This window comes from Chlorocebus sabaeus, chromosome 19 (genome assembly GCF_047675955.1).
Source record: "Chlorocebus sabaeus isolate Y175 chromosome 19, mChlSab1.0.hap1, whole genome shotgun sequence".
NCBI classification, from domain to species: Eukaryota; Metazoa; Chordata; class Mammalia; order Primates; family Cercopithecidae; genus Chlorocebus; species Chlorocebus sabaeus.
The window spans coordinates 10046845-10072193 of NC_132922.1; the positions used below are offsets into that span (position 1 = coordinate 10046845).

The 25349-nt window shown below is 41.0% G+C and overlaps 2 protein-coding genes across 4 annotated transcripts in view; both read left to right on the forward strand.

The window, feature by feature from the left end:
* ST13 (ST13 Hsp70 interacting protein) overlaps nucleotides 1-6567 on the forward strand; it is a 33769-nt gene extending 27202 nt beyond the window's left edge. Inside the window, exons 9-12 of the mRNA XM_007975887.3 lie at nucleotides 706-822; nucleotides 1920-1968; nucleotides 3943-4076; nucleotides 4510-6567. Of these exons, the coding sequence (XP_007974078.1) occupies nucleotides 706-822; nucleotides 1920-1968; nucleotides 3943-4076; nucleotides 4510-4638 (429 nt within the window). The 3' untranslated portion in view covers nucleotides 4639-6567. The remainder of the gene's footprint in view (nucleotides 1-705; nucleotides 823-1919; nucleotides 1969-3942; nucleotides 4077-4509) is intronic.
* A 5422-nt stretch (nucleotides 6568-11989) lies between these two features.
* Nucleotides 11990-25349, forward strand: part of SLC25A17 (solute carrier family 25 member 17) — a 49001-nt gene continuing 35641 nt past the window's right edge. Inside the window, exon 1 of one of the 3 annotated variants that reach the window (XM_038007386.2) lies at nucleotides 11990-12195. In XM_038007386.2, the coding sequence (XP_037863314.2) occupies nucleotides 12142-12195 (54 nt within the window). In that variant the 5' untranslated portion in view covers nucleotides 11990-12141. The remainder of the gene's footprint in view (nucleotides 12196-25349) is intronic. The other 2 variants (XM_038007387.2, XM_073006689.1) reach the window with 2 other exon arrangements.

Here is a 25349-nt window from a genome sequence, read left to right on the forward strand (position 1 = left end):
TACTGCCAGAGAGTTCATTTGGTTTTCTGTTTTCTTCTTAAAATAGGGCAAAGTTGTAACTTTCTCAGCAAAGTGTAAACAAGCTAAAGTGACAGTTGAATATGAATCTCTTAAATTTACTTTATTCTCTGAGGAAATAACAGATCCAGAGCATTTATTTGATACTACTAACTAGTGTCTGGTACACATATTTACAATTTCCCCTCTTAATCCCTATAGCAATTTGATAAGACTAAATATTTCTTCCTCTCCTATTTTATGGATACAGAAACTTAAATATACTGTGACATATACTTGGTGTATGTGTTCCCAGTCTTTGCCTTCCCAGGGTTGACATCCGTAATGATACTCTTTCCACTGATCTCAGCTGTCCTTCTGAAACCTAAACACTGTATCTGGTAGAAACTAGCAGGCAAGAATTGTCATGCACTTAGAAACCTATTTGTTAATCTTTGAGCTTAATTGTTTGAGATTGTAATATTTCTAACTTCAAATCCCAGGCCCCTTTACTCTGTTTTACAGCGCCTCGTGCAGTTGAGGTTGGTTTTGTTAAAGCTTGAGCTTGTGTTAGGTCTTTTTCTACAAGACAAATCTGTCATTTTTCTGAACTGCATGTTGAATTAAACATCTCTCCACAAAAAATATTTGTGTTGATGTTGTTCAGCTTTTGGAGCAGGCTTATTTTGCTATGGCTCTTTTTTCTAGGCACAGAAAATTGCAGAACATCGGAGAAAGTATGAGCGAAAACGTGAAGAGCGAGAGATCAAAGAAAGAATAGAACGAGTTAAAAAGGCTCGAGAAGAGCATGAGAGAGCCCAGAGGGTAAATTTCCTATAGCAAAGCCATGAAAGGAAAATACAGCAAATTATATAGAGGTTTTAGGACACTAAAATTCTAATTGCTGGCTCTTTTATTTAATGCTGGCTACAGTTCTATAGATTAATGATATTATGTATAAGGAGTCTCCTTTCACTGTGTCTAATTTTGGGGGCATTTTTAGTCTTAAATTCTTCAGTGAGCTTTTATTTCACCATTTTATATTCTTGTTTGTGTTTTTATAAAATCAGGAGTTTTTCCAGGTCAGGTAATTGAAACGTGGCAGTATTATTATTTGATCTTTTGAGGATGCTTGGCCAGATTAATTCAATTTATGATTCCTCCTCTCTTCCAACAGTGGATGCGTTGCTATTTATAATTGATTCTAGCAGGGTAAGGTGGCAAGTGCCTGTAGTCCCAGCTGTTTGGGAGGCTGAGGTGGGAGGTTCACTTGAGCCCAGGAGTTCGAGACTAGCCTGGGCAGCATCGTGTGATGCTGTCTCTTTAAAAAATAACAATAATTCATCTACTTATTTCTAACGTTGAATGAAGGAACGTAAGGCTGTATTATATAATGCTTTACATAATATTTAAAAGTAATTTATCTCCTTGATATTTAAAAGCAATATATCTCCTTGATAATTTTATAACTACATGTGAGGGAAATTTATTTTTCGTTCATTTTCTCTTTTAAAAAGCAGCAAAAACATCAATAAATCTACGTTTGTATTATGTAGGGAGAGTATGGAAAAGATGTACCTAGGAAACAAAAGTCATGGTAGTCTTGGTAATCTAGCCACGTCCTTCCCTGTAGGTGTTTTAAAACCAGGATGAATTTAGAGTTTTCATATTAATACTGTAAATTGTTTTCCAGGTTTGTTTCCAGAGTAGAAGTAAAACACTTGAAATTGTTACAGAGAATAATGCCCACTGAGAATCCAGTTGGAAAAAATGTTGGAAGGGGGTATGGGGTATATCCTTTAGTTCAGTATTGCCATCTACTAGGTTATTTTACAATTTTTTCATGGTCTTGCATGGACAGGTTGAATGGACAGCACTTATTTCTTCTTTTATTATATAATTTATTTCCTTTTTTATCAAAGGAAGAAGAAGCCAGACGACAGTCAGGAGCTCAGTATGGCTCTTTTCCAGGTATATTTAAAGAAACGTTAAAACTTGTTCTATTATACAGTGATATTCTAATATAATACTCAGTATTTATAATGTGATGTTCTAATTTTGTTCTCTTATACAGTGATATTCATGAAGAACCTAGGTAAAAGAAATGATGGAATTATTAGGCATAAAAATGATGTTTTGAGTCCAGTGTAAAAATAGCATATTATTCTTTTTCTTTCAAATGTGATCAGAAATTGCTAGTGAGGCAAATCTTTGAATACCAGAGGACAGGACTAACACGGAGATAGAAGAGACGGAAAAGGCACGCAGAAGATTTATTGAGTACTTCCTGATTACAACAGTGTGGAATTTATATAAAGACTAGGACAAGACTTACTTTTTTGCTTTTTACACAGCTGTCTCCAGTTGTTCAATGGTAACTAGCTTTCTCTTAAGGAAAGTTTTTAGAGGCTATTTATGTTTATATGTCACTGGTTAGAACTTAGCTGCATGATCTGAGACTAGAAAATCTAGTACACAGCAACAGAATTCAAACCTAGAACAAATACTGAGGATGACCTGATGTTTGAAGAAAAAGCAAGAAATTAAATTTAGCTTATAGTTTACTTCCTATTTAAAATATAAATGATCTTATTGTCAGATACCTTTGTTTTAGAAAGTGACTGCTAATGTTGGGCTAGTACTAGAGATAATTTTCTGTTATGTACATTTTATTTAGATTGACAAGCCTTGGGTCAGTAATTTTGTTATGGGTAGGCACTAATTTTTCAAAGCATTGGGGTAAGTAGGGACAGCAAGAGAAGCTAGAAGTTGTTTTATGGTCCCCTTAGATTTCTTCATCTGTGGTTGTTAGTTATTAATGGCCATGTTTTAATTACTGTTGAGGCAGGTAGAAATGACTTTATCATGTGTTTCCTTCTTTAAAACGGCTTTACTTACAGTGACCCTTGGTAGAATACATTGTTATCTTTCTCTATATTATTAATTGTAATTTTAGAATATCTCCAGTAGACATAACAGGTTTGTGATACTTAAGAACAGAGTAGATTATTTGGGTTTATAATCTAACAAATTATACTGGGAGGATAAAATCCTTTTTGCTGGAGCATTATTCTCTGTAAAGAAGCACCAGGATTTCTTATTAAAAATGCAGGTTTCCAGTTTAACTTTCAGATAATTTTTATTTTATTGGAGATGGAAATGAAAAATCAACAGATAAACAAGCCTTTAAAGTAGTCCTTAACTGAAGGAAGATCTATGCTAGATGAGTATAATTGAAACAAAAACCTAAACTCATATGAATCAATTTTAAATTGAAACAGACAAATACTCAAGAGTGGAAAGTTGAAAGATGATCAAAATGACTGTAAGGAACTGTTAGATGACTCTTTGTTTTTAAGGTGAGATTAGTCTTTTTTTTAACAGTGTTATTACTAGAAAACAGTTGCTGAGCACGGTGGCTCACACTGGTAATCCCAGCACTTTGGGAGGTTGAAGCAGGCAGATCACCTGGGGTCAGGAGTTCAAGAGCGGCCTGGCCAACGTGATGAAACCCCGTCTCTACTAAAGATACAAAACTTAGGTGTAGTGGTGCGTGCCTGTAGTCTCATCTACTTGGGAGACTGAGGCAGGAGAATTGTTTAAACCTGGGAGGCAGAGGTTGCAGTCAGCCAAGATGGCACCAGTGCACTCTAGCCTGGGTGACAGAGCAGGATTCTTGTCTCAAGACAAAGAAAAATAAAAAACTGTTATTACTAGAAAAATGCTGATCCAGGAGGTAGCAAAGTGAGATTTACAGCCTTGTTTTTAAAGAGATAATTAGAAGCTATAACTTGTGTCTTGTGTCAGTCTGATTAGAATTTTCAGACTCTTCAGATTACTTTGTGCTTAGTGGCACCCTTATTCGTTGAACCTGTGCTTTTTGTGGATGAAGTACTGTGACAGAATATTTGGGAGTATGATTAGTGTCTTCATTTTTTATTACAGGTGGCTTTCCTGGGGGAATGCCTGGTAGTTTTCCCGGAGGAATGCCTGGAATGGGAGGGGCCATGCCTGGAATGGCTGGAATGCCTGGACTCAATGAAATTCTTAGTGATCCAGAGGTTCTTGCAGCCATGCAGGTAAGACTTGGAAGAAGAGCTTTGGACTTTGTATCATTAAGGCAATTATTTCGTAATTCTGTCTGGAGACAAAGGTTACTCTTGTAGCTATTTTTTATTTATCACAGTTCTCAAATAGCTAATTATGCAGGAGTGACATTTATGTTCTTTATGCAGAGTGAGTAAATTAAATTTTTAAAACTAGGAAATACTTAATAATAATTGGCAATTATATCCAGTTGTCCTTTTCTTTGTATCACAATTGTGCTTTTTTCATCATGTAGTTCAAATGACATAATTCAGCTTGATTTTGATACTTCAAGCACTTGTCTAAACCCCATTTAACTTAACTATGACCAAATTATAGGTCTAAATAAGAGATGGAATTTAGGATAATAAACTTACTGACCCAGTAGGGATACTTTTTAAATACTAACAAACCCTTTATTTTCAGGATCCAGAAGTTATGGTGGCCTTCCAGGATGTGGCTCAGAACCCAGCAAATATGTCAAAATACCAGAGCAACCCAAAGGTTATGAATCTCATCAGTAAATTGTCAGCCAAATTTGGAGGTCAAGCGTAATGCCCTTCTGATAAATAAAGCCCTTGCTGAAGGAAAAGCAACCTAGATCACCTTATGGATGTCGCAATAATACAAACCAGTGTACCTCTGACCTTCTCATCAAGAGAGCTGGGGTGCTTTGAAGATAATCCCTACCCCTCTCCTCCAAATTCAGCTGAAGCATTTTACAGTGGTTTGCCATTAGGGTATTCATTCAGATAATGTTTTCCTACTAGGAATTACAAACTTTAAACACTTTTTAAATATTCAAAATATTTAAAACAAATTTATAGGGTCTGTTAATTCTTATATTTTTCTTTACTAATCATTTTGGATTTTTTTTCTTTGAATTGGGCAGGGAAGATATGTATGAAAGATTATTGCTCTAATTTGAGTGAAATAAAAGTTACTAGTGCGAGGCAAACATAACTCATTTGAGGATAAAATTTGTGTTGGATATGTGGTTCCTGATGCATTTTGACTTGTCTTTTTAAATGCTTTATCTTTTTCTTTAAAGATTTATTTCAATAAAACTAATTGGGACCCACCTGTATTTCAGTAGGACCTGGGTAGGGATTGGAAGTACTTAGCAGGGCAGCAGCAATCTTGTTGTGTTTTATATAACATGCATCCTTGGGCAGGTTGCCCTTAAATCTTACACTGTGGTGAAGGGATGATTTTTTTTTTGTAATGCTGCAGTAGAGTTGGAGTTCTCTTCTTGTCCAGTATATCTAATAAGTGTTTCATATTATTTCCACATAAGGGAAATAAGGGAGTACTTTTCTTTTTATATTTCTATGCTTAAAATTCTCTTTCCTAGTCAAAAATTGCCCAACTCTGTGTTTGTTTTCTGCTTGTTACTTTTTTCTCCCTTACTTTTCTTGGGCTAAAGACAGGCTTTTTCCACCAGCATCATCACTGCTATCATCATTAACAGCATAATTATACAAGCATATTTAATGCTGAGTTTAATTTAATATGTAATACATATGGTAATTGTAGGGTAATACCCACAACAACTGTAGTTTCTTACTTGGCCAAGAGAATGCTTATTTAAGTGTTAGACTTCCATTCTGGCAAAATCTTGCCATATCAGAAGACATTGGAAAGAGGGATTCCCTTTGGTGTTTGGTCTTCTACTTAGAAAATACTTATTGCAGTTAGAGTTTATCTTGTAGTATTCATCTTTATATTCTGAAGATAATATGGTTTGAATTAAATTGATATACACAGAGGGGAACCAATTTTTTTGATCCAATGTGAATTATAAATGAGATAATCCACAGTTATTCATTGTGGAGTTGTTGAGACTATGAAAGACTCATTGTCTTTGTATTCGGCTCTTAAATAGTGTAACCATACCCCCACCTCTGCTTGCTTTCTTTCCCTCCCCTCCGATGATAAAGAAAATGATAAATTTTCTGTTGTGCATTCAATTCTTATTTTAAATAAGACTAAGTATAGGCATTGTACCTGACATTGCTACGTTTCTACCAGTGTTTCAATTTAAAGTGCTAGTGTTTAAAAACATTTTCAAGGGATAAGACCTTCTGTATTTTGCTTATTTGAAGAATCAGTGGTAGGAGCAGTGAAGTAAATTCTATGGAGTACATTTCTAAAATCATAAATAAGTTTATTCAGGTTCTAACCCTTTGCTGTACACAAGCAGACAGAAATGCATCTGTTACATAAATGAGAAAAAGCTATTATGCTGATGGAGCATGCTTCTTAAATCCTTTAAAAACACTCACCATATAAACTTGCATTTGAGCTTGTGTGTTCTTTTTCTTAATGTGTAGAGTTCTCCTTTCTCAAAATTGCCAGTGCATACTTGGCTTAACTCAAGAACAGTTTCTTCTGGATTCCTTATTTGATTTATTTAACCTAATTATATTCTAATATTGCAAATATTACCATAAGTGGGTAAAAGTAAAATTCCTCTTCTGAAAATGTGTCCTGTGCTTTTAGATTTTTAAATTCCATAATATACATTCTTAATTTTCAACTCAATATTCTAAACTAGAAATGTTTTCTTGTACTAATGATGCTATCAGAAGGAAGTTTTTTTCTGCTTAAAAATATAGTTATGTTTCTAGCTATGTTAAAAAACACGGTTTCAAACTAGATATTGGGCAGGTGCAGTGGCTCACGCCTGTAATACCAACACTTTGGGAGGCCGAGGCAGGCAGATCAGGAGTTTGAGACCAGCCTGGCCAACGTGGCGAAATCCTATCTCTACTAAAAAATACAAAAATTGCTGGGCGTGGTGGCTCACTCCTGTAATCCCAGCACTTTGGGAGGCCAAGGTGGGCAGATCACGAGGTCAAGAGATCAAGACCATCCTGGCCAACATGGTGAAACCCTGTCTCTACTAAAAAATACAAAAAAAACTAGCCAGGCGTGGTGGTGGGTGCCTGTAGTCCCAGCTACTTGGGAGGCTGAGGCAGGAGAAGGGTGTGAACCCAGGAAGAAGAGCTTGCAGTGAGCCGAGATCGTGCCACTGCACTCCAGCCTGGGTGACATAGCAAGACTCTGTCTCAAAAAAAAAAAAAAAAAAAAATTTAGCCAGGCATGGTGTTGGGCACCTGTAATCCCAGCTACTCGGGAGTCTGAGGCAGGAGAATCACTTGAACCTGGGAGGCGGAGGTTGCAGTGAGCTGAGATTGTAAAACACTGCCTCAAAAAACAAAAACTAGATATTGATTCCCCCACCCCCCTGCCCCTGCCTTTTTGTAGCATATGTTCTATTTATGTCTCTGATACTCAAGTTAATTTACTAGGTATATTAGGCTGAAGACTATTAAGTGCTGCAAACAAGAACCCCTAAAAAACAGGTACTTTATTTTGGGTAGCTGTTCAGAGGCAGGCATTCTGCCATACATAGAAGGTAGCTTCCATTTCTAGGTCCAAAGTTGCTTGCTCTGGTGCTCATCCTCCAATTGAGGAAATAGGAGAAAGGGGGTCTGGAAAACATGTTGAGATACTGAAGCTAATATGTGAAGTTAACATTTTATTACTTCTAATATCCCATTGGTCAGTTTGTGTGTTGAGGCTATGTTTAGCTGCAGCGAAAGCCAGTTTGTCATCCATAACTGTGTGGTCACGTGCTCAAGAAAAAACTTACAGTAGAAACAGGAAAGACTTGGGGTGACACCTAGCAGTCTGCCATACTAGGAAATACTAGTATGATAAGATAAAGGAGAAACAATTTCAGAGATTTGCTAATGACTAAAATGAATGCACTTGAGTAGGCACAGGTAAGTAGTGTTTGTGCCAAACCCTGTTACCCGTTTGCAAGTATTGTATCAATTCTGATAATGACCATAAGGGTAGATACTGTTAGCACCACTGTACAATTTTATAGATAAGGAAACTGAAGCACTTAATAAGTAAATTGCCCAGGATAACACAGCTGATTATTTGGAAAGCTGAAATTCTTGAATACAGAGGTTTGTGGCTTCAAAGGGCTTCCTCCCAAACTCTCTACTGTGCTGCCTGTGTACAAGGTTGATTCTTGCAGAATTGTTTAAAGAACTGAAAACAACTAAAATGTACATTTGAATAAGGTTGGTTAAATAAGGAATGTCACACACTTGATGTGCTGATGTGTACATCCAGGGAGTTTCTTCCTAATAGTAAGGGAAACAGTGTAATTGAAGTACATGACAAGCCCCCAAATAAGGGCAAGAATAAGTAAAAGAATTATAGCACAGTAATTCTAAAAAGGTCATTATGTGCCAGTATTTACAACCAGTATATAATGTACTTAATAGAGCTCATGCAGTTTGGGGAGGAAAATACCCTAAGGTTAATAGGCAACAACAGTGAATAACTGTGTTGAGCTTTAAAAAGCAAATGTAAATAGTATGCCTGTCAAGTTGGCAGTTTTTCCGTGAGACCTTTTGTATAGTGCTGGTGGAAGTGGAAGTTTATGGTTTTCTATAAAGTTGTTTAGCAGTAAACTAAAAATTATGATGGTTGGTGAAATCCTGATTTTAAAATTACGGCTTTAAGAAGCCAGGAGGTAAGTAGAACTAATAGAAATGTCTATGGTGCTTTGAAAATCTAGGACTCTCATACATAATTAAGTAGTTCACTCACACACATCACTGGGACATTTTTAGATTGCAGGGTAAGTAACCTGACCATACTTAAGCCAGTGTAAAAGCAACATACATGAAATGGCAAGTACTAGCTAGGTTCCTTTAATTCTTATAGCATGGGTGTATACAGAATGGCCCTAAATTTTTTATATACTTTATGTAGTGTCAAGGGATATGATGCTTATATAATTCAAAGGACCCTCTTTAAGGAAAAGAATGTAATTATGAACAACAAATTGGACACACAAGTGGATATTTGTTTAGAATGAAAAAAGCAGCTAAAAATTACAGTCCTTAGGTTTTTTGAAACAGAATCTTTCTCTGTTGCCCACACCGGAGTGCTGTGATGCGATCACAGCTCACTGCAGCCCTGACCTGGGCTCAAGCAATCCTCCTACCTCAGCCTCCCAAGTAAATGTGACTGCAGGCATGCACCACCATGACCATCTGTTTTTGTTTTTAACAGCAATGAGGTCTTAACTTTGTTGTCCAGGCTGGTCTGGAACTCCTGGTTTCAAATAATCCTCCTGCCTTGGCCTCCCAAAGTACTGGGATTACAGACGTGAGCCACTGTGCTCAACTAAGTTATAATTTTTTAGAATTATGTCTCAACTGGGCACAGTGGCTCATGCCTGTAATCCCAACACTTTGGGAGGCCAAGGCAGGGCGGATCACTTGAGGTCAGGAGTTCGAGACCAGCCTGGCCAACATGGTGAAACCCCGTCTCTACAAAAAAATACAAAAATTAGCTGGGGGTGGGGGTGCATGCCTATAGTCCCGGCTACTTGGGAGGCAGAGGTTGCAGTGAGCTGAAGTTGCACCACTGCACTCCAGCCTGAGCGACAAGAGCAAAACTGTCTCCAAAAAAAAAAAATACATATATATATATACACACACATATATATATATATGAATAAACTTATGCCTCAAACGTCACAACTTCGTAGTTCCATTTAATAACTGATGTAGCTATGCAATGTCTACATTTTTCAGTGCATACTCTGATTATGTGAAAATGACACTGGCTGGGTGCAGTGGCTCATACCTGTAATTCCAGCACTATGGGAGGCTGAGATGCGTGGATCACCTGAGGTCAGGAGTTCGAGACCAGCGTGGCCAACATGGTGAAACCCTTTCTCTACTAAAAATAGAAAAATGAGCCAGGTATGGGGGCGTGCACCTGTAGTCCCAGCTACTTGGGAGGCTGAGGCAGGAGAATCACATGAACCCAGGACATGGAGGCTAAGGTGAGTCGAGGTCGCGTCACTGCACTCCAGCGTGGGCGACAGAGCGATACTCTGTCTCAAAAAAAAAAAAAAAAAAAAAAAAAGTGTACTGTTCTCAGTATGTCAGTCTTTAGTTGATCAGGCCGGTGGTGGTGGCTCATACCTGTAATCCCAGCACTTTGGGAGGCCGAGGCGGGTGGATCACGAGGTCAAGAAATTGAGACCATCCTGACCAACATGATGAAACCCTGTCTCTACTAAAAATACAAAAATTAGCTGGGCGTGGTAGCGCGTGCCTATAATCCCGGCTACTCGGGAGGCTGAGGTAGGAATCACTTGAACCCCGGAGGTGGAGGTTGCAGTGAGCCAAGATTGCGCCATTGCACTCCTGCCTGGGCCACAAGAGTGAAACTCCATCTCAAAAATAAAAAAGTTGCAAGGCCCAGTACAGTGGCTCATGCCTGTAATACCAGCACTTTGGGTGGCTGAGGCAGGTGGATCACTTGAGCCCAGGAGTTCGAGACCAGCCTGAACAACGTAGAGAAACCCTGTCTCAGGTTTAAAAAAAAAAAAAATGATCAAAATGTGTGTGGTAGATAAGATATAAAAACGTCAAAACGAAGTATTAATGTTTTGATAACTATGATGCATAATCTAGTATATTCTTGACAGCAAGCTCCCAATTTGATCAGGAGTCAGTGAGAACTGAGTTTTCAAGTTTTACAACCAACTAGTTTCTGTCTACGTTCCCGTGCCAAAATCCCTCTTTTTTTTTTTTTTTTTTTTTTTTTAAGGAGTCTTGCTCTGCCCCAGGCTGGAGTGCAGTGGCGCAGTCTTGGCTTACTGCAACCTTTGCCTCCTGGGTTCAAGCGATTCTCCTGCCTCAGCGTCCCTAGTAGCTGCAGTTTCTACTTTGTAATTTCTACAAGGCACGTGCCACCATGTCCGGCTAATTTTTTCTATATTTAATAGAGACAAGGTTTTGCCATATGGTCCAGGCTGGTCTCAAACTTCTGACCTCAAGTGATCTGCCCGCCACAGCCTCCCAAAGTGCTAGGATTACAGGCCTGAGCCGCTGCGCCCAGCCCAAAATCATCTTCGCTTCACTTTTGCTCCTGCACGTTCATGTCATGATTCTATGGCGTGATGGGAATTTTCCTGGAAGCAGTATCTTCTGCAAATTTTGTGAAAACGGCCAAGTTAAACTTTGTTAGGACCCTCTCCTAGGGATTAAGTGTGACGATGGGCATAAAACACTAACCCTGGCATGTAGTCAGCACTCAGGAGTTATCACGAGGGTATTCTAAAAGGAAACATGGTACAGACAAGTGGTGATGGTGTCTCATGAAAGAGTCCCTGAGGAGCATCCTGAAGCAGAATCTCACAGTATGACAGGTTAAAGCTGAATGTGGCTTCTTTAGTACTATGTAATTTTGTTACTCACTTTGCAACATGGAAAAAAATTTTTTTCCTTCAGTATTTTATGAAGTACTGCTACATAAACTGGCTTTCATAATCCTCACAGCAAACGGGGATTGTTGGGACTAGTACATTGTCATTTCACAAAGTTGGAAACCCAAGAGGTTAAATGACTTCCATAGTTGCCAACTAGGGGGAGGCTCCCACTCGCGTCTGGTATCTTGGTCTCCTGAGCTCAATATCCCTTCCTACCACACTCAAGGGTTTTTCGGGAGGGAGAAGTTTCCAAGTCCACAATTAAGCTGTTTTCCTCTTGGCCAAAATGTGACTCAGAATAGAAAAGAGCTCAGGCGCAGAGAAACAGGGAGACTGGAGTCTCCTTGAGTTTCTCCATCTTTGTCACCAGAGTAAAAGAGGGCCATTAAGATTTCTGAGATGGAGGGACTGGTCAGGGCCCGGGAACACGAGAGAACGTCGTGGGACCCGGGAGCTGGGAGCCGGGTACCTGGTATCAGGCCGCCCTGAGCCTTGGAGCCCGGCCCCCGCTAACACTTCGCTGTCCCGCCCCGCGCCCACAGGGGCCAATCAGCACCCAGGGAGGTTCTTAGGCCCTCTTTCCCACCCCGCGACCCGGAAGTGGTTCTAAGGCAGGCGGGCGGGTTTGAGAGGGTGGGGTTTGCGACTTTCACGCCCCAGGCTCCGGCGCTCCTTTCCTAACTCCACTGGCTGCGGCATCTGTGGGAAAAGTGTGGCTGGGTCTTCGAGGAGCCGCACCAATGGCCTCCGTGCTGTCCTACGAAAGCCTGGTCCACGCCGTGGCCGGAGCCGTGGTGAGACGGGGTTTTCACGCCCGGGCCTTAACTGGTTGTAACGCTTCTCGGCAGCCAGTCCCGGGATATGCCTGGGGGATGGGTCTGAGAGGGAGGTAGTGTGGGTTGGGGTTCTCTGTCGTGACTGTGGGGCAGAGAGGAATGGGCCATAGGCGGAAAGTTGTTGGAGGAATTCGGGGTAAGGGCCGAGACTCCGCCACGTCCTGGTCTCCTAGAGACTGTGGGGTAGAGAGCCGTGGTCACACGTGCACAATCAGGGTCCACATCTTTGCCTTGGGAAATTTAAGATCAGTCCACCCCCGCACACTCACACACTTTGCTTCACTGACCCGGAGGAGAACGTAGGTGTGAAGCCGTGTTGCTTAGTCACATGCTTCCCTACAGCCTGTCTTCACGCTTGCCGCGGGCAAGTGGCAATACCTAGTAGGATAGCTCTGGGCAGCATTATTGGCAAGAGAAGATAGTTGTTTTTTTTTCTTTCTTTCCCCGGACAGGGTCTCGCTCTGTTGCCCAGGCTGGAGTGCAGAGGCGCGATCACGGCTTACTGCAGCCTGGATCTGCCGAGCTCTAGCAATCCGCCCACCTCAGCCTCCTGAGTAGCTGGGACTACAGGTGTGAGCCACCACACCTGGCTACATTTTTTTTTTTTTTTAATTTTTTGGGTCTGGCAATGTTGCCCAGGCTGGTCGCGAATTCCTGGCCTCAAACGAATTTCTCTTTGGCGTCCCAAAGTGCTGGCATGAGCCATTGTGCCTGCCTTTTTTTTGTTTCTTTCTAAATCAAGATCTGGGTTCCTGTCTACCACAAGTGTGGTTTGTTATGAGGTATACACTTGATTCTTGGGCTTCTGGCGTCTAGGTTCCACTTGACACTTCCCCTCTCCCCGCTTTTCCTTAAAACTTTCCACTTGTGGCTTGGGTAACTCCTCTTGTGATTGTTTTATCTCTTTGACTGCCTTTTCTCATATCCTTCACCAGTTAGCACACACCTTTAGCTGTTAAAATCACTGTGACTTCAGAGGAACATCACTGAATCCTCTGTTTAGCCTCCAGAAACTTCACTGAGAGCTCATGTTCTGTGTAGACTAATCTGGATTGAACCCTAACTCCATCATTTGTTAGCTGGATGCCCTGTAAACCTCACTTTCCTGATGTGTAAAGTGGGGGAAGTGATACCTACCTCACAAAGTGTAGAGAATTAAGTGACACAGCATTTCATGAAAATGCCTAATTCAGGAAGCCTGGTTCGTTCAGTTCAGCCAGAAGAGCCTTTCAGCCAGTATGAAGGCCGAGATGGACGCTTGCGTGACTTGCTTTAAGATGGGCATGGAGGCCTGGGTGTCCGGAGTGGAGGGAACAAAGAGGCAAATAGTTTTCAGGGGACCAAATTGTGTGCGACTTTCGCTCTGGCTAACTGTTGAACTTGCTGATTTACCTTTAAACGTGATCACCCTGGCTGCTGTGTTGAGAGTAGAATGTAAGGGAACAGGGGACAATTAATTATCAGGCGAGAGATGATGGTGACTTGGATCAGGGTGGTAGCAGACATAGTTGAAGTGGTCATTGACCTGGAATATATTTATAAAATGAGGGTTGGTTGACTCCAAGAGCTTTTGGCTTCAGTAAATGGAGGGATGGTGTTATTTACTGGGATGGCAGAGGCTGTGAAGGAGAAGGTTTTGGGGGAAAAGATAGATTTGGCTTTGGTTATGGAGGAGTTTGAAATGCCTAAGAGTAGTCGTGAGACTGGATGAGCTTACTAAGGATGTGAGTATGGACTGACAGAAGAATCTGAATGACTGAGTCTTGGAGCAGGCTAACCATTAAGAGGCCGGGAAAATAAGATTGCACTAGCAAAGGAGACAAAGGAAAGATGGATCAGTACGATAGGAGGGAAGCTAAGAACTAAGAGTGAAAGCCACGTGAAGAAAGTTTCCCGGGAAGGATGTAGACCAGCTGGGTCCGATGCTGCTGAGGGGTCGAGTAAGGTGAGGACTGAGAAATAACTGAGAATTTATCATGTTGAGAAATCCAGTGGTTAATTGAGAAGACCAGTTTTGGTGGAGTGGTGGGGTAAATGGTTGGAGTGCATCTAAGAGAAGAAAGCAGGGAGATGGGAAATGTTTTTCTTTTCCTTCTTGCAATAAATATTGTTCATTAAATACCTTTACTGAGTGCATTCTATGTGCCACACACTGTTCTAGGTGCTAGGAATATATAGAGAAGAAGGTCTTTTTCTTCATAGACTATGCATTCCAGTAGGGGAGTCAGACAATAAACGAATGGGCCGGGCACAGTGGCTCACGCCTGTAATCCCAGCACTTTGGGAGGCTGAGGTGGGCGGATCACCTGAGGTCAGGAGTTCGAGACCAGCCTGGCTAACATGGTGAAACCCCATCTCTACTAAAAATACAAAACTTAGCCAGGCATGGTGGTGGGCGCCTGTAATCCCAGCTACTCGGGAGACTGAAGCAGGAAAATCACTTGAACCCAGGAGGCGGAGGTTGCAGTGACCCGAAATTGTGCCATTGCACTCCAGCCTGGGCGACAAGAGCAAGACTCGGTCTCAAAAAAATAAATAAATAAATAATAATAAATAAATGAATACATAAAAAATAAGTAGAATAGTTTTAGATACAGTTAAGTGCTATAAAAGAACATAGAGGTTGGCAAACTCTTTAAAGAAAGCAGATGGGAAATATTTTAGGCTTTGTGTACAGTCGTCATAGCTACCCAACATTGCCATGGTCGTGTGAAATCAGCTGTAGACAGTAAATGAATGGACAGAGCTGTGTTCCAGTAAAATCCTGTTTTCAAAAACAGGTGGTAGATTGGATTTAGCCCATAGGCCATAGTTTTCTGATTCCTGCTGTAGAGAGAATGACTGGCAATAGTGGTAATATATTTCTATTTAATCTATAAAGATATTTCTTTTTTCACTTGTTGCCTGTTTTTCTCATTTTTTCTTTTTCTTTCTTTCTTTTTTTTTTTTTTTTTTTTGATATGGAGTTTCGCTCTTGTTGCCCAGGCTGGAGTGTAGTGATGTGATCTCGGTTCACCACAATCTCCGCCTCCTGGGTTCAAGCAATTCTCCTGCCTCAGCCTCTCGCCCAGTAGCTATGACTACAGGCAGGCGCCACCACATCTGGCTAATTTTGTGTTTTTAGTAGAGACAGGGTTTCTCCATGTTGGTCAGGCTGGTCTCAAGCTCCCGACCTCAGGTGATCCGCTTGCCTTGGCCTCCCAAAGTACTGGGATTACAGGCATGAGCCACTCCATCTGGCCTGGAATTGCTTTTCTAATTTTGTTTGTTTATGCCTGAATCAAAAAAGATTAATGAAATTATATCGTCATACATAGTATTCTATAACTTAATTTTTTTTAAGAAGCAAATATGGCATAATAGCTGAAAAAAAAGTTCTGTAGTAAAGCTTAACTATGAGTGTTATCTTTAACCAAACTATAAAACAGGGACGATAACAACACCTCACTTAACTGGGTTCTTGTGAGAAGTAAATGTGATTATATTTGTGGAGCATCTACCTTAATGGAGCATTGTAGTAAAACTATAATTATTCATTTCTGTCTCAAGTATATTCTTGCAAATACAGCACTATACCCAGTTTTAGAAATTTAAGGGAATTGAAATGTTCTCTTGCCTCATGGCCATCTCCACCCATTCCCTTCACTTGTTGCAGATTACCTTTTACTCTCTAGATAAAATAGAACCAACTTGGGATGAGGTTTTTCATTTTTTTCTAATTACAGTTGTACAGTTTTCTACGTTCTGCTGGTCTCAGAGGAAAAACAGACATATTCAGTGTCTGCTACCTTCGATCTTGGTCCTCCCTTCCACCCCACTGCCAGTTTTCTTCTAGGACCTTGCTCCAGTAATCTTTCACCTCTTTGCTATAGCTTTAACCTAGTGTCTGCTTCTGTTCAGACTGCAAACATGGTCAGGCCTGTCCCATCGGAAAACTGTACCAATCTGATCTGGAATCTGGCAGCTTCTTCAGCCTCTGCCTGCTCTCCTTCCCTTTATGCTAAGCTTATTTAAAGAATATCCTGGGCCGGGCGCGGTGGCTCATGCCTGTAATCCCAGCACTTTGGGAGGCCGAGGTGGGCAGATCATGAGATCAGGAGATCGGGACCATCCTGACTAACACGGTGAAACCCCATCCCTACTAAAAATACAAAAAATTAGCCGGGCATGGTGGCGGGCACCTGTAGTTCCAGCTACTCGGGAGGCTGAGGCAGGAGAATGGCATGAACCCGGGAGGTTGAGCTTGTAGTGAGCTGAGATCGAACCACTGCACTCCAGCCTGGGCGACAGAGCAAGACTCCGTCTCAAAATATATATATATATATTTTTTATATTATATATATAATATATATTTTAATATTTTATATATATTATATATTTACAAATATATAAATATGTATTTTTTTTCACGTGTACTGCCTTTCCTCGTCCTACTTTGACCACTGGAACTGCTCTTCCAAAGGTCAACTCTGACTTCCTGACAGCTTAATCTACTATTGTGAATGGTATAAGGTCAGGGATAACCAGGTACACACATGTTTGTGTCTTTTCACAATGTCAGACTTTTACTGTGTTATTTCAGTTACAGAAGTCACAAGTTACATGGAGTTCTCAAGGAGGCGATTTTTTTTTAGCACTTCTTATTCACTAGTCAGTCAATATTGTAAATCATACATAATAGTATACCTAATTAATATATAAATGTTGTAGATTAAACATTCTGCAACAAAGTAACATTGAACATCAAGAGAAAAGGATTAGGAAAAAGGGTTACCTAACCAGTCCAGGGAAAGCGATATAGACAAGTATCCTGTTCTGGTCATGGCGTCATGGCGGTGTGTTGGTCTTGTAGGAAATAATCCTTAATGTAGGCAGAGCCTTCGGACACAGATATCAGGCTTTTTTGTTTTTTTTTTTTGAAACAGAGTCTCGCTTTGTCACCCAGGCTGGAGTGCAGTGGCCAGATCTCGGCTCGCTGCAAGCTCCGCCTCCCGGGTTCATGCCATTCTCTTGCCTCAGCCTCCGGGTAGCTGGGACTACAGGCGCCTGCCATCACAACCGGCTAATTTTTTGTATTTTTAGTAGAGACGGGGTTTCACCATGTTAGCCAGGATGGTCTCGATCTCCTGACCTCGTGATCCGCCTGCCTCGGCCTCCCAAAGTGCTGGGATTACAGGCGTGAGCCACCACGCCTGGCGTGATATCAGGCATTTATAACAAGTGACAGCAAGACAGTGTCTGTTAAGAAGACCATTTTGAGTATTTTCAGTCCTGCTGTTTTTATGGTTACAGAGTCTTCTGGTGAGGACTGATAGTGGAAGAGTATGCTTGGTTGTGTCTTTATGTGGAAAAGCATCTGGTCCCTGTTGTCGAAGTGCTTTTTAAAATGTAAGATGGAGTCTTTTTCTAAGATGGAGTTACTTATGTCAAGAGTGCTCTGTACATCTCCTGTTTTTGCATTCTTAATTGATTCCAGTTCTTTGTAAGTATTCAATACTGTTGACCCTTCTACCTTTCTGAAGCTCCTTCTGAAAGAGCAGTTGGTGTTTATTTTTTACTAAACAACAATTGCTCTTTTGGAAGGAACTTGAGAAGATATTACTCATTTTAGGGACCTAAAATTAACACTGGCTTCTAGTACTAACAGATGCTACAGCTATAAAGGACATGTAGAAACCAGCAATTGTTGAGTGCCGACTGTGTGCCTGGTATGATGCTAGGTGCTTTCCATAATTTGTTTTCTTTTCTTTTTTTTTTTTGAGATGGAGTCTCTCTCTGTCGCCCGGGCTTGAGTGCAGTGGCGTGATCTCAGCTCACTGCAAGCTCCGCCTCCCAGGTTCACACCATTCTCCTGCCTCAGCCTTCTAAGTAGCTGGGACTACAGGTGCCTGTCACCATGCCTGGCTAATTTTTTTTTGTATTTTGAGTAGAGATGTGATTTTTTGTTTTTTGTTTTGTTTTTGTTTTTGTTTAAATACAGAGTTTCACTCTGTCACCCAGGCTGGAGTGCAGTGGTATGATCTTGCCTCACTGTAACCTCTGCCTCCTGGGTTCAAGTGATTGTCCTGCCGCAGCCTCCAGAATACCTAGGACTACAGGTGTGCGCCACCACTCCTGGCTCACTTTTGTATTTTTAGTAGGGATGAGGTTGCACCATGTTGGCCAGGCTGGTCTCGAACTCCTGACCTCAAGTGATCCACCCACCTCAGCCTCCCAAAGTGCTGGAATTGCAGGCGTGAGCCTCCACGCCCAGCTACTTTCCATAATTTGATTCTAACTTCTCATAGCAACCTTGACAGATACTGGTCTCAAAATTACAAATGAGGAAATTGAGACATAGAGATTTGAAGTTACTTAGATAATATATACTATTCTCGGGACCTGAACCTAGATTTTATCCCAAAGCCCACAGTCTTTCCATTAAACACTCGAGAGTGTCATCCATGAGGCCATTTGTGTAACTTGCCTGTCTGTGTACGTATGTGAGTTAGCTTGATTGTTATGTCAGGGAAAAGACTTACAATAACTGTGATAAGGTGAATAACATTTTTAAATATGAAAGCCACAGTAAGTGACTTTTAATCTTTAGAATTTTATTAGCTCAAACCACAGAAAACATCTTAGGTGGTTTAAAATTTTTTTTTTTAAATTTTTATTTATTTATTTATTTTGAGGCAAAGTCTCACTCTGTTACCCAAGCTGGAGTGCTGTGGGATGATCACAGCTCACAGCAGCCTCAATCCCCTGAGCTCAAGCCATTCTCCCACCTCCTAAAGTGTTGAGATTATAGGTGTGAACCACCGTGCCCGGCTTTAAAATAATCTTTCTGTTCTATAATGCAGTGTTCTAAATCAGGAGAGGCTGTACACTGATTTCAGTGGTGCTGCTGTGACTCAGCCACTTCTGGACTCCTCTGGAAACTGATTTTGGACTAGCCATCAGTTGTCAGTTTGTCTCCCCCCAGCCCCCAACTAGTTTTCACCCTGCTAGGATGAATCAGCATTTTAGAAATAGTCACATTTGGTGATTTGGTTGGTATACCAACCCAAACATCGTTGTTTTATGCTTAAAAGACATGAAAATCTGCTTCTGTATTTGTGTATGTTCCTGTCTGTTATTCCCATAAGATTGCACTCGCTGGGGGGACCAAGTCTTGACCAGATTTACCCAGTGTTTCATTCTTACTCTATAAGCTCAACTTCATGTGTGGATTGTGTTGGCCAAATTTAAAAGTATACTTTAGATATTTATTGCCGTTTTACAGGAGAGATATAGCCCAGAATGAATAAACCATCTGTTTTTTTTTTTTTTCAGTAAGTAGCCTGAAGTGTAGATGATGATGCATTCTTAAGAAATCCAGGTGCCAGGCTGGGCGCAGTGGCTCACGCCTGTAATCGTAGCACTTGGGAGGCTGAGGCAGGCAGAACACTTGAGGCCAGGAGTTCGAGACCAGCCTGGGCAATGTAGTGAGACCTCATCTCTAAAAATAAATAAATAAGTTAAAAAGAAAGAAAGAAAGAGAAAGAGAAAAAGAAAGAAATCTAGGTGTCAGTTGCAGAATTGTTCACAAAAAAGAGGAACCCCCAAATCCCCAGGAACTTAGGCTAAAAATCGTTTATGTGACTGATACAGTTTGGCTGTTTGACCCCTCCAAATCTCATGTTGAAATGTGACCCCCAGTGTTGGAGGTGAGGCCTAGTGGGAAGTGTTTGGGTCATGGGGACGGATCCCTCATAAATGGCTTGGTGCCATCCCCTTGGTGATGAGTGAGTTCTCACTGATAGTTCATGGGAGAGCTGGTTATTTAAAAGAGCCTGGTACCCACTGCTCTCTCTCACTCCCTCTCTTACTGTGTGACATACCTGTTCCCCTTTCACCTTGCACCATGATCATAAGCCACCTGAGGCCCTCAGCAGAAGCAGATGCCCAGCACTGTGCTGGCTCATACCTGTAGTCTCAGCTACTCAGGAGTCTGAGGCTGGAAAATCGCTTGAGTCTGGGAAGCCAAAGTTGCAGTGAGCCACGATTGCACCAGTGCACTCCAGCCTGGGCGACGGAATGGGACCCTGTCTCAAAAAAAAAAAAAAAAAAAAATCTAGAAATAAAATGACTACAATTTAAAAGTTACTGCACAGTTGGCCAGGTTTAGTGACTCACGCCTGTAATCCCAGCGCTTCGGGAGTCTGAGACAGGTAGATCACTTGAGGCCAGGGGTTTGAGACCAGCTTGACCAACACAGTGAAACCCTGTCTCTACTACAAAAAAAAAAAAAATTTTTAAATAAAAGTTAATACATGATAATCATGGGAACACCAAATATTGATTTAAGCAAAAATCTTAACTATTAGAAGGATGGATAGAATAAAGAGAGGAATTTGAGGCCAGCGTGGGCAACATGGCAAAACCCTGTCTCTACAAAAAATACAAAAATTAGCTGGATGTGGTGGCTCACGTCTGTGGTCCCAGCCACCTGGGAGGTGGAGGTGAGAGGATTGCTTGATACCCAGAGGTGGAGGTTGCAGTGAGCTGAAATCGTGCCACTGCACTCCAGCCGGGGCAGTAGAGTGAGACCCTGTCTCAAAACAATAACCACAAAAAAAGAGGGAATGTGGTATAAGAGAGCTGAATTTTCATTCCCCATAAGAGAATGTAAATAATGTCTAATAGTGATTAATAAGGTATCAGTATATTATTATATGAAGATGTATAAATTCCAAAACAAACAACTAGAAGAATTTAATTGCCTCTGTGAAGGAAGATTGGATAAAATAGACAGGAGTGGGGCAAAAACTGCTGAATTTGGTCATTTATACTATGTGATTTTTTAAACTATGTGCGTGCTTTGCTTTGATCAATTAAAAATTTACAATGAGAATATTTAATGCACAGTGGCACATACCTGTAATCCTAGCACTCTGGGAGGCCGAGGCGGGCAGATCACCTGAGGTCGGGAGTTTGAGGCCAGCCTGACCAACATGGAGAAACCCGGTCTCTACTGAAAATACAAAATTAGCTGGGCGTAGTGGCACATGCCTGTAATCCCAGCTACTCAGGAGGCTGAGGCAGGAGAATCACTTGAACGCGGGAGGCGGAGGTTGCAGTGAGCCGAGATTGCGCCATTGCACTCCAGCCTGGGCAACAAGAGTGAAACTCCATCTCAAAAAAAAAAAAATATATATATATATATATATATTTAATACATAGCTATGAATTTATGTTAATTGTGGAAGTTTAGTGATATGTTCAAATTCAAGCACAGATTTCTGAACATACTAGATACAGCTGAAGATGCAATTAATGCACTAAAAGATAGGGGCCACCAGCATACAAAAAGACACTCTTAGCACTCTGGAGATTCCAAGAGTCTTGGACGCTCTTGTATCAGAAACCAGGGACTAAGACACTGTTGTAACAAAAGACATTCCTATCATTCAGGAAATTACAAGAATTTTACCAGGAGTTCTGTGTCAGGAGCCTGGGATGAGGACCAAATATATACTTTGCATCATAATACCACATCCCGTCATTAAAAAAAAAAACCCCTACTAAATGATCATCTGTAAGACATTGATTATAGGGTATAAGTAATATCCTATATAATATATAGAGATAATAAATTGTATAATTTATTTTTCCTAGTGGTATTTACCTTTTTATAGAGTTTTCTTGGAAAGGACAGTGGCCGGCCGGGCGCGGTGGCTCACGCCTGTAATCCCAGCACTTTGGGAGGCCGAGGCGGGCGGATCACAAGGTCAGGAGATCGAGACCATCCTGGCTAACACGGTGAAACCCCGTCTCTACTAAAAATAGAAAAAATTAGCCGGGCGCAGTGGCGGGCGCCTGTAGTCCCAGCTACTCGGGAGGCTGAGGCAGGAGAATGGCGTGAACCCGGGAGGCGGAGCTTGCAGTGAGCCGAGATTGCGCCACTGCACTCCAGCCTGGGCGACAGAGCGAGACTCCGTCTCAAAAAAAAAAAAAAAAAAAAAAGGAAAGGACAGTGGCCAACCCAGAGGTAGTGTGATGATGTCAGGTTCTGTTTTTTGTGACACTGGTGTGATAAGATTAGCTGAAGGGAGTATTAGAATTGATAGTAAATAATAATGAAGTTTGTTAATAATGTATTTTTTTTTTTGTAGTTAATGGCCTGTGTTCAGACTATGGTCATAGGACCCATTCACACTCCTAAAAATTTTCGCCTACCCCAGAGTCTTGCTTATGTGGTTATAACTATCAGTATTATTGTGTTGGAAATTAAAACTGAGAAATCATTGAGATACTTGGTTTTGTTTTTTGGTTTTTTTTTTTTTTTTGGAGACAGGGTCTCACTCTGTCACCCAGGCTGGAGTACAGTGGCGCAATCTCAGCTTACTTCAGCCCTGACAGCCCAGGCTCAAGCAATTATCCCACTTCAGCTTCCCAAGTAGCTGGGATTACAGGTGTGCACCACCATGCCAGCTAATTTTTTTTTTTTTTTTTTTTTTTGTAGAGACTGGGCTTCTACATGTTTCACCATGTTGCTCAGGCTGGTCTCAAACTCCTAGGCTCAAACAATCCGCCCACCTCGGCCTCCCAAAGTGGAATTACAGGTGTAAGCCACCGCTCCTGGCCTTTTTGTTTGTTTTTTTTAAGAGATGTGGTCTATATTGTTGGCCATGGTGGTCTTGAACTCTTGGCCTCAAGCAGTCTTTCTGCCTCACACTCCCAAAGTGCTAGGATTACAGGCATGAGCCACTGAGCCCGGCCAAAGTATTTGTTAATTCTTTAAAAATCATTAAAAATACATTACCTGGGTGTGGTACCTGTAATTCCAATGTTCTCTCGCCTCTACAAAAAAGAAAATAAAGGTAAAATACATCCATTGCATGTTAACATATGTAAGCTGTATTTTTTAAACCGTATTTTCCAAAACGTTGTAAGGTGAATGGCACTGATGTATAGTTTTGCAAACACCTCTCTTTGACATGGTAGAAGATAGCTGGATCCTTTTCTCTGCTTCTGAATTCAGTCTGTTGCAATATCACACGCTTATGCATAGCTTTTGGAAAAGTTTGCTACACACTGTGAGAGAATGAGAATGAGAAAGGCAAATAGCATCTTATTATTTCATAATGATTCTTATGAAAAGATTTTTAATCCTACAAAGCCTCCTAGAAAGGATTTGGGGACTTTTAGGGATCTCCAGACTATAGTTTGAGAATAACTAGACTATATTATATCTTGTGTTCTGATGTCTTTTACAAAAAATATTTGCCTCTTACCCACTTCAAAACTGAAATGTTTAACACATGCTTCTTTATAAAAAATTGTACAGAGATGCGTAACATGAGAAATAGAAACCACTCTTAATTCCCTCCCTCCGCATATAATCATTCTTAAGAATTAGCTGTTTGATTTTCCCAGATCTTATGTGTATGTGTTGTGTACACTTTTATTAGTGGAAGAGAAAATTTCAACATCATGTGTGTCTTGATTGAAAAAAGATTGAGAACTTTGGTAGGAGAGCAACAAACAGTAGGAGTAGGAGTCAGAGATCTTGGTTGTAACCTTGCCTCTGCCACTCTGGCTTTGGGCAGACCCCTTAACTACCCTGCCCAGTCTCCTCATTTCTCAACTGAAGGGACTCCTCTGCTTCAAGTACCGATGTAGTGTAGGAAGTCACTTACTCTCCCAGCACTGAATGGTTAAATGCTGCAGGGGTGGAAAGATGGAGTGTTGTAATTAAAAATGTTTTGAGTGAGATACAAAGAATAGTGTCTCTTGGGAAATAGACTCTTTAAAATTGTAATTGCTGTCAGCGATAGAACTCCCACTCAGGTAGATGGTTAGAATTCTGTGGGACTCCAAATGATAGATTTATTTTATGCCTCTCTGGCACAACAGTATTGTACATTGTGGTTATCTTCTTGGTATTTTATGCCTTCTAATTTTATGTAAGTGAACAGACAGTCCTCAGGGGAAAAAAAAATGAATATTTATGTTAAGACAAATTTAATTCAGATTCTGAAAAGTTTGTGCTTATACAGCTTGGCATAAGACTCATATATATAACAAATATTTTGCTTCAGGTAACAGCTGCTTATAAAAACAGTCATCTTTGTGTTTGCTTGGCTTGGAGACAAATACAGCCAGCCCCTGAGGTATAGAATGCTGTGTTCTAAATTTACCTTTAGCATTTGGAGTACATTATCTTTTTTTTATTATTATTATTATTTTGAGACGGAGTCTTGCTCTGTCTTCCAGGCTGGAGTGCAGTGGCGCGATCTCTGCTCACTGCAAGCTCTGCTTCCCGGGTTCAAACCATTCTCCTGCCTCAGCCTCCCAAGTAGCTGGGACTACAGGTGCCCACCACCACACCTGGCTAATTTTTTGTATTTTTATTAGAAATGGGGTTTCACCATCTTAGTCAGGATGGTCTTGATCTCCTGACCTTGTGATCTGCCTGCCTTGGCCTCCCAAAGTGCTGGGATTACAGGTGTGAGCCACTGCACCCGGCCTGGAGTACATTATCTTGTAGATATAAACTTGTCTGTAAAGGTACACATTTATACATTCATTAACAAGTTCAGGGCTTATGCTATACCAGGCTCTATGCTGTATTTTCAGACTAGTTCATTAAAAAAAATTGACACATAAAATAGATTCTATATTAAGACTATTTTCTAATTTTTTATTTCTTTTTTTTTTTTTTTGAGACAGAGTCTCGCTCTGTTGCCCAGGCTGGAGTGCAGTGGCGCGATCTCGGCTCACTGCAAGCTCCGCCTCCCGGGTTAGCTCCATTCTCCTGCCTCAGTCTCCCGAGTAGCTGGGACTACAGACGCATGCTGCCACACCCGGCTAATGTTTTGTATTTTTAATAGAGATGGGGTTTCACTGTTTTAGCCAGGATGGTCTCGATCTCCTGACCTCGTGATCTGCCCACCTCAGCCTCCCAAAGTGGTGGGATTACGGGCATGAGTCACCATGCCCAGCCTCTAATTTTTATTTCTATATTATTTTTAATTTATTTTTAATTTAATTCTATAATTTTTTAAAAGTTTTCATTATAGCAAGAGCATGAGCTGTGTAGTCAGGCTGCCTGTGTTCAAATACTGATTCTGTCACAAACTATCTGA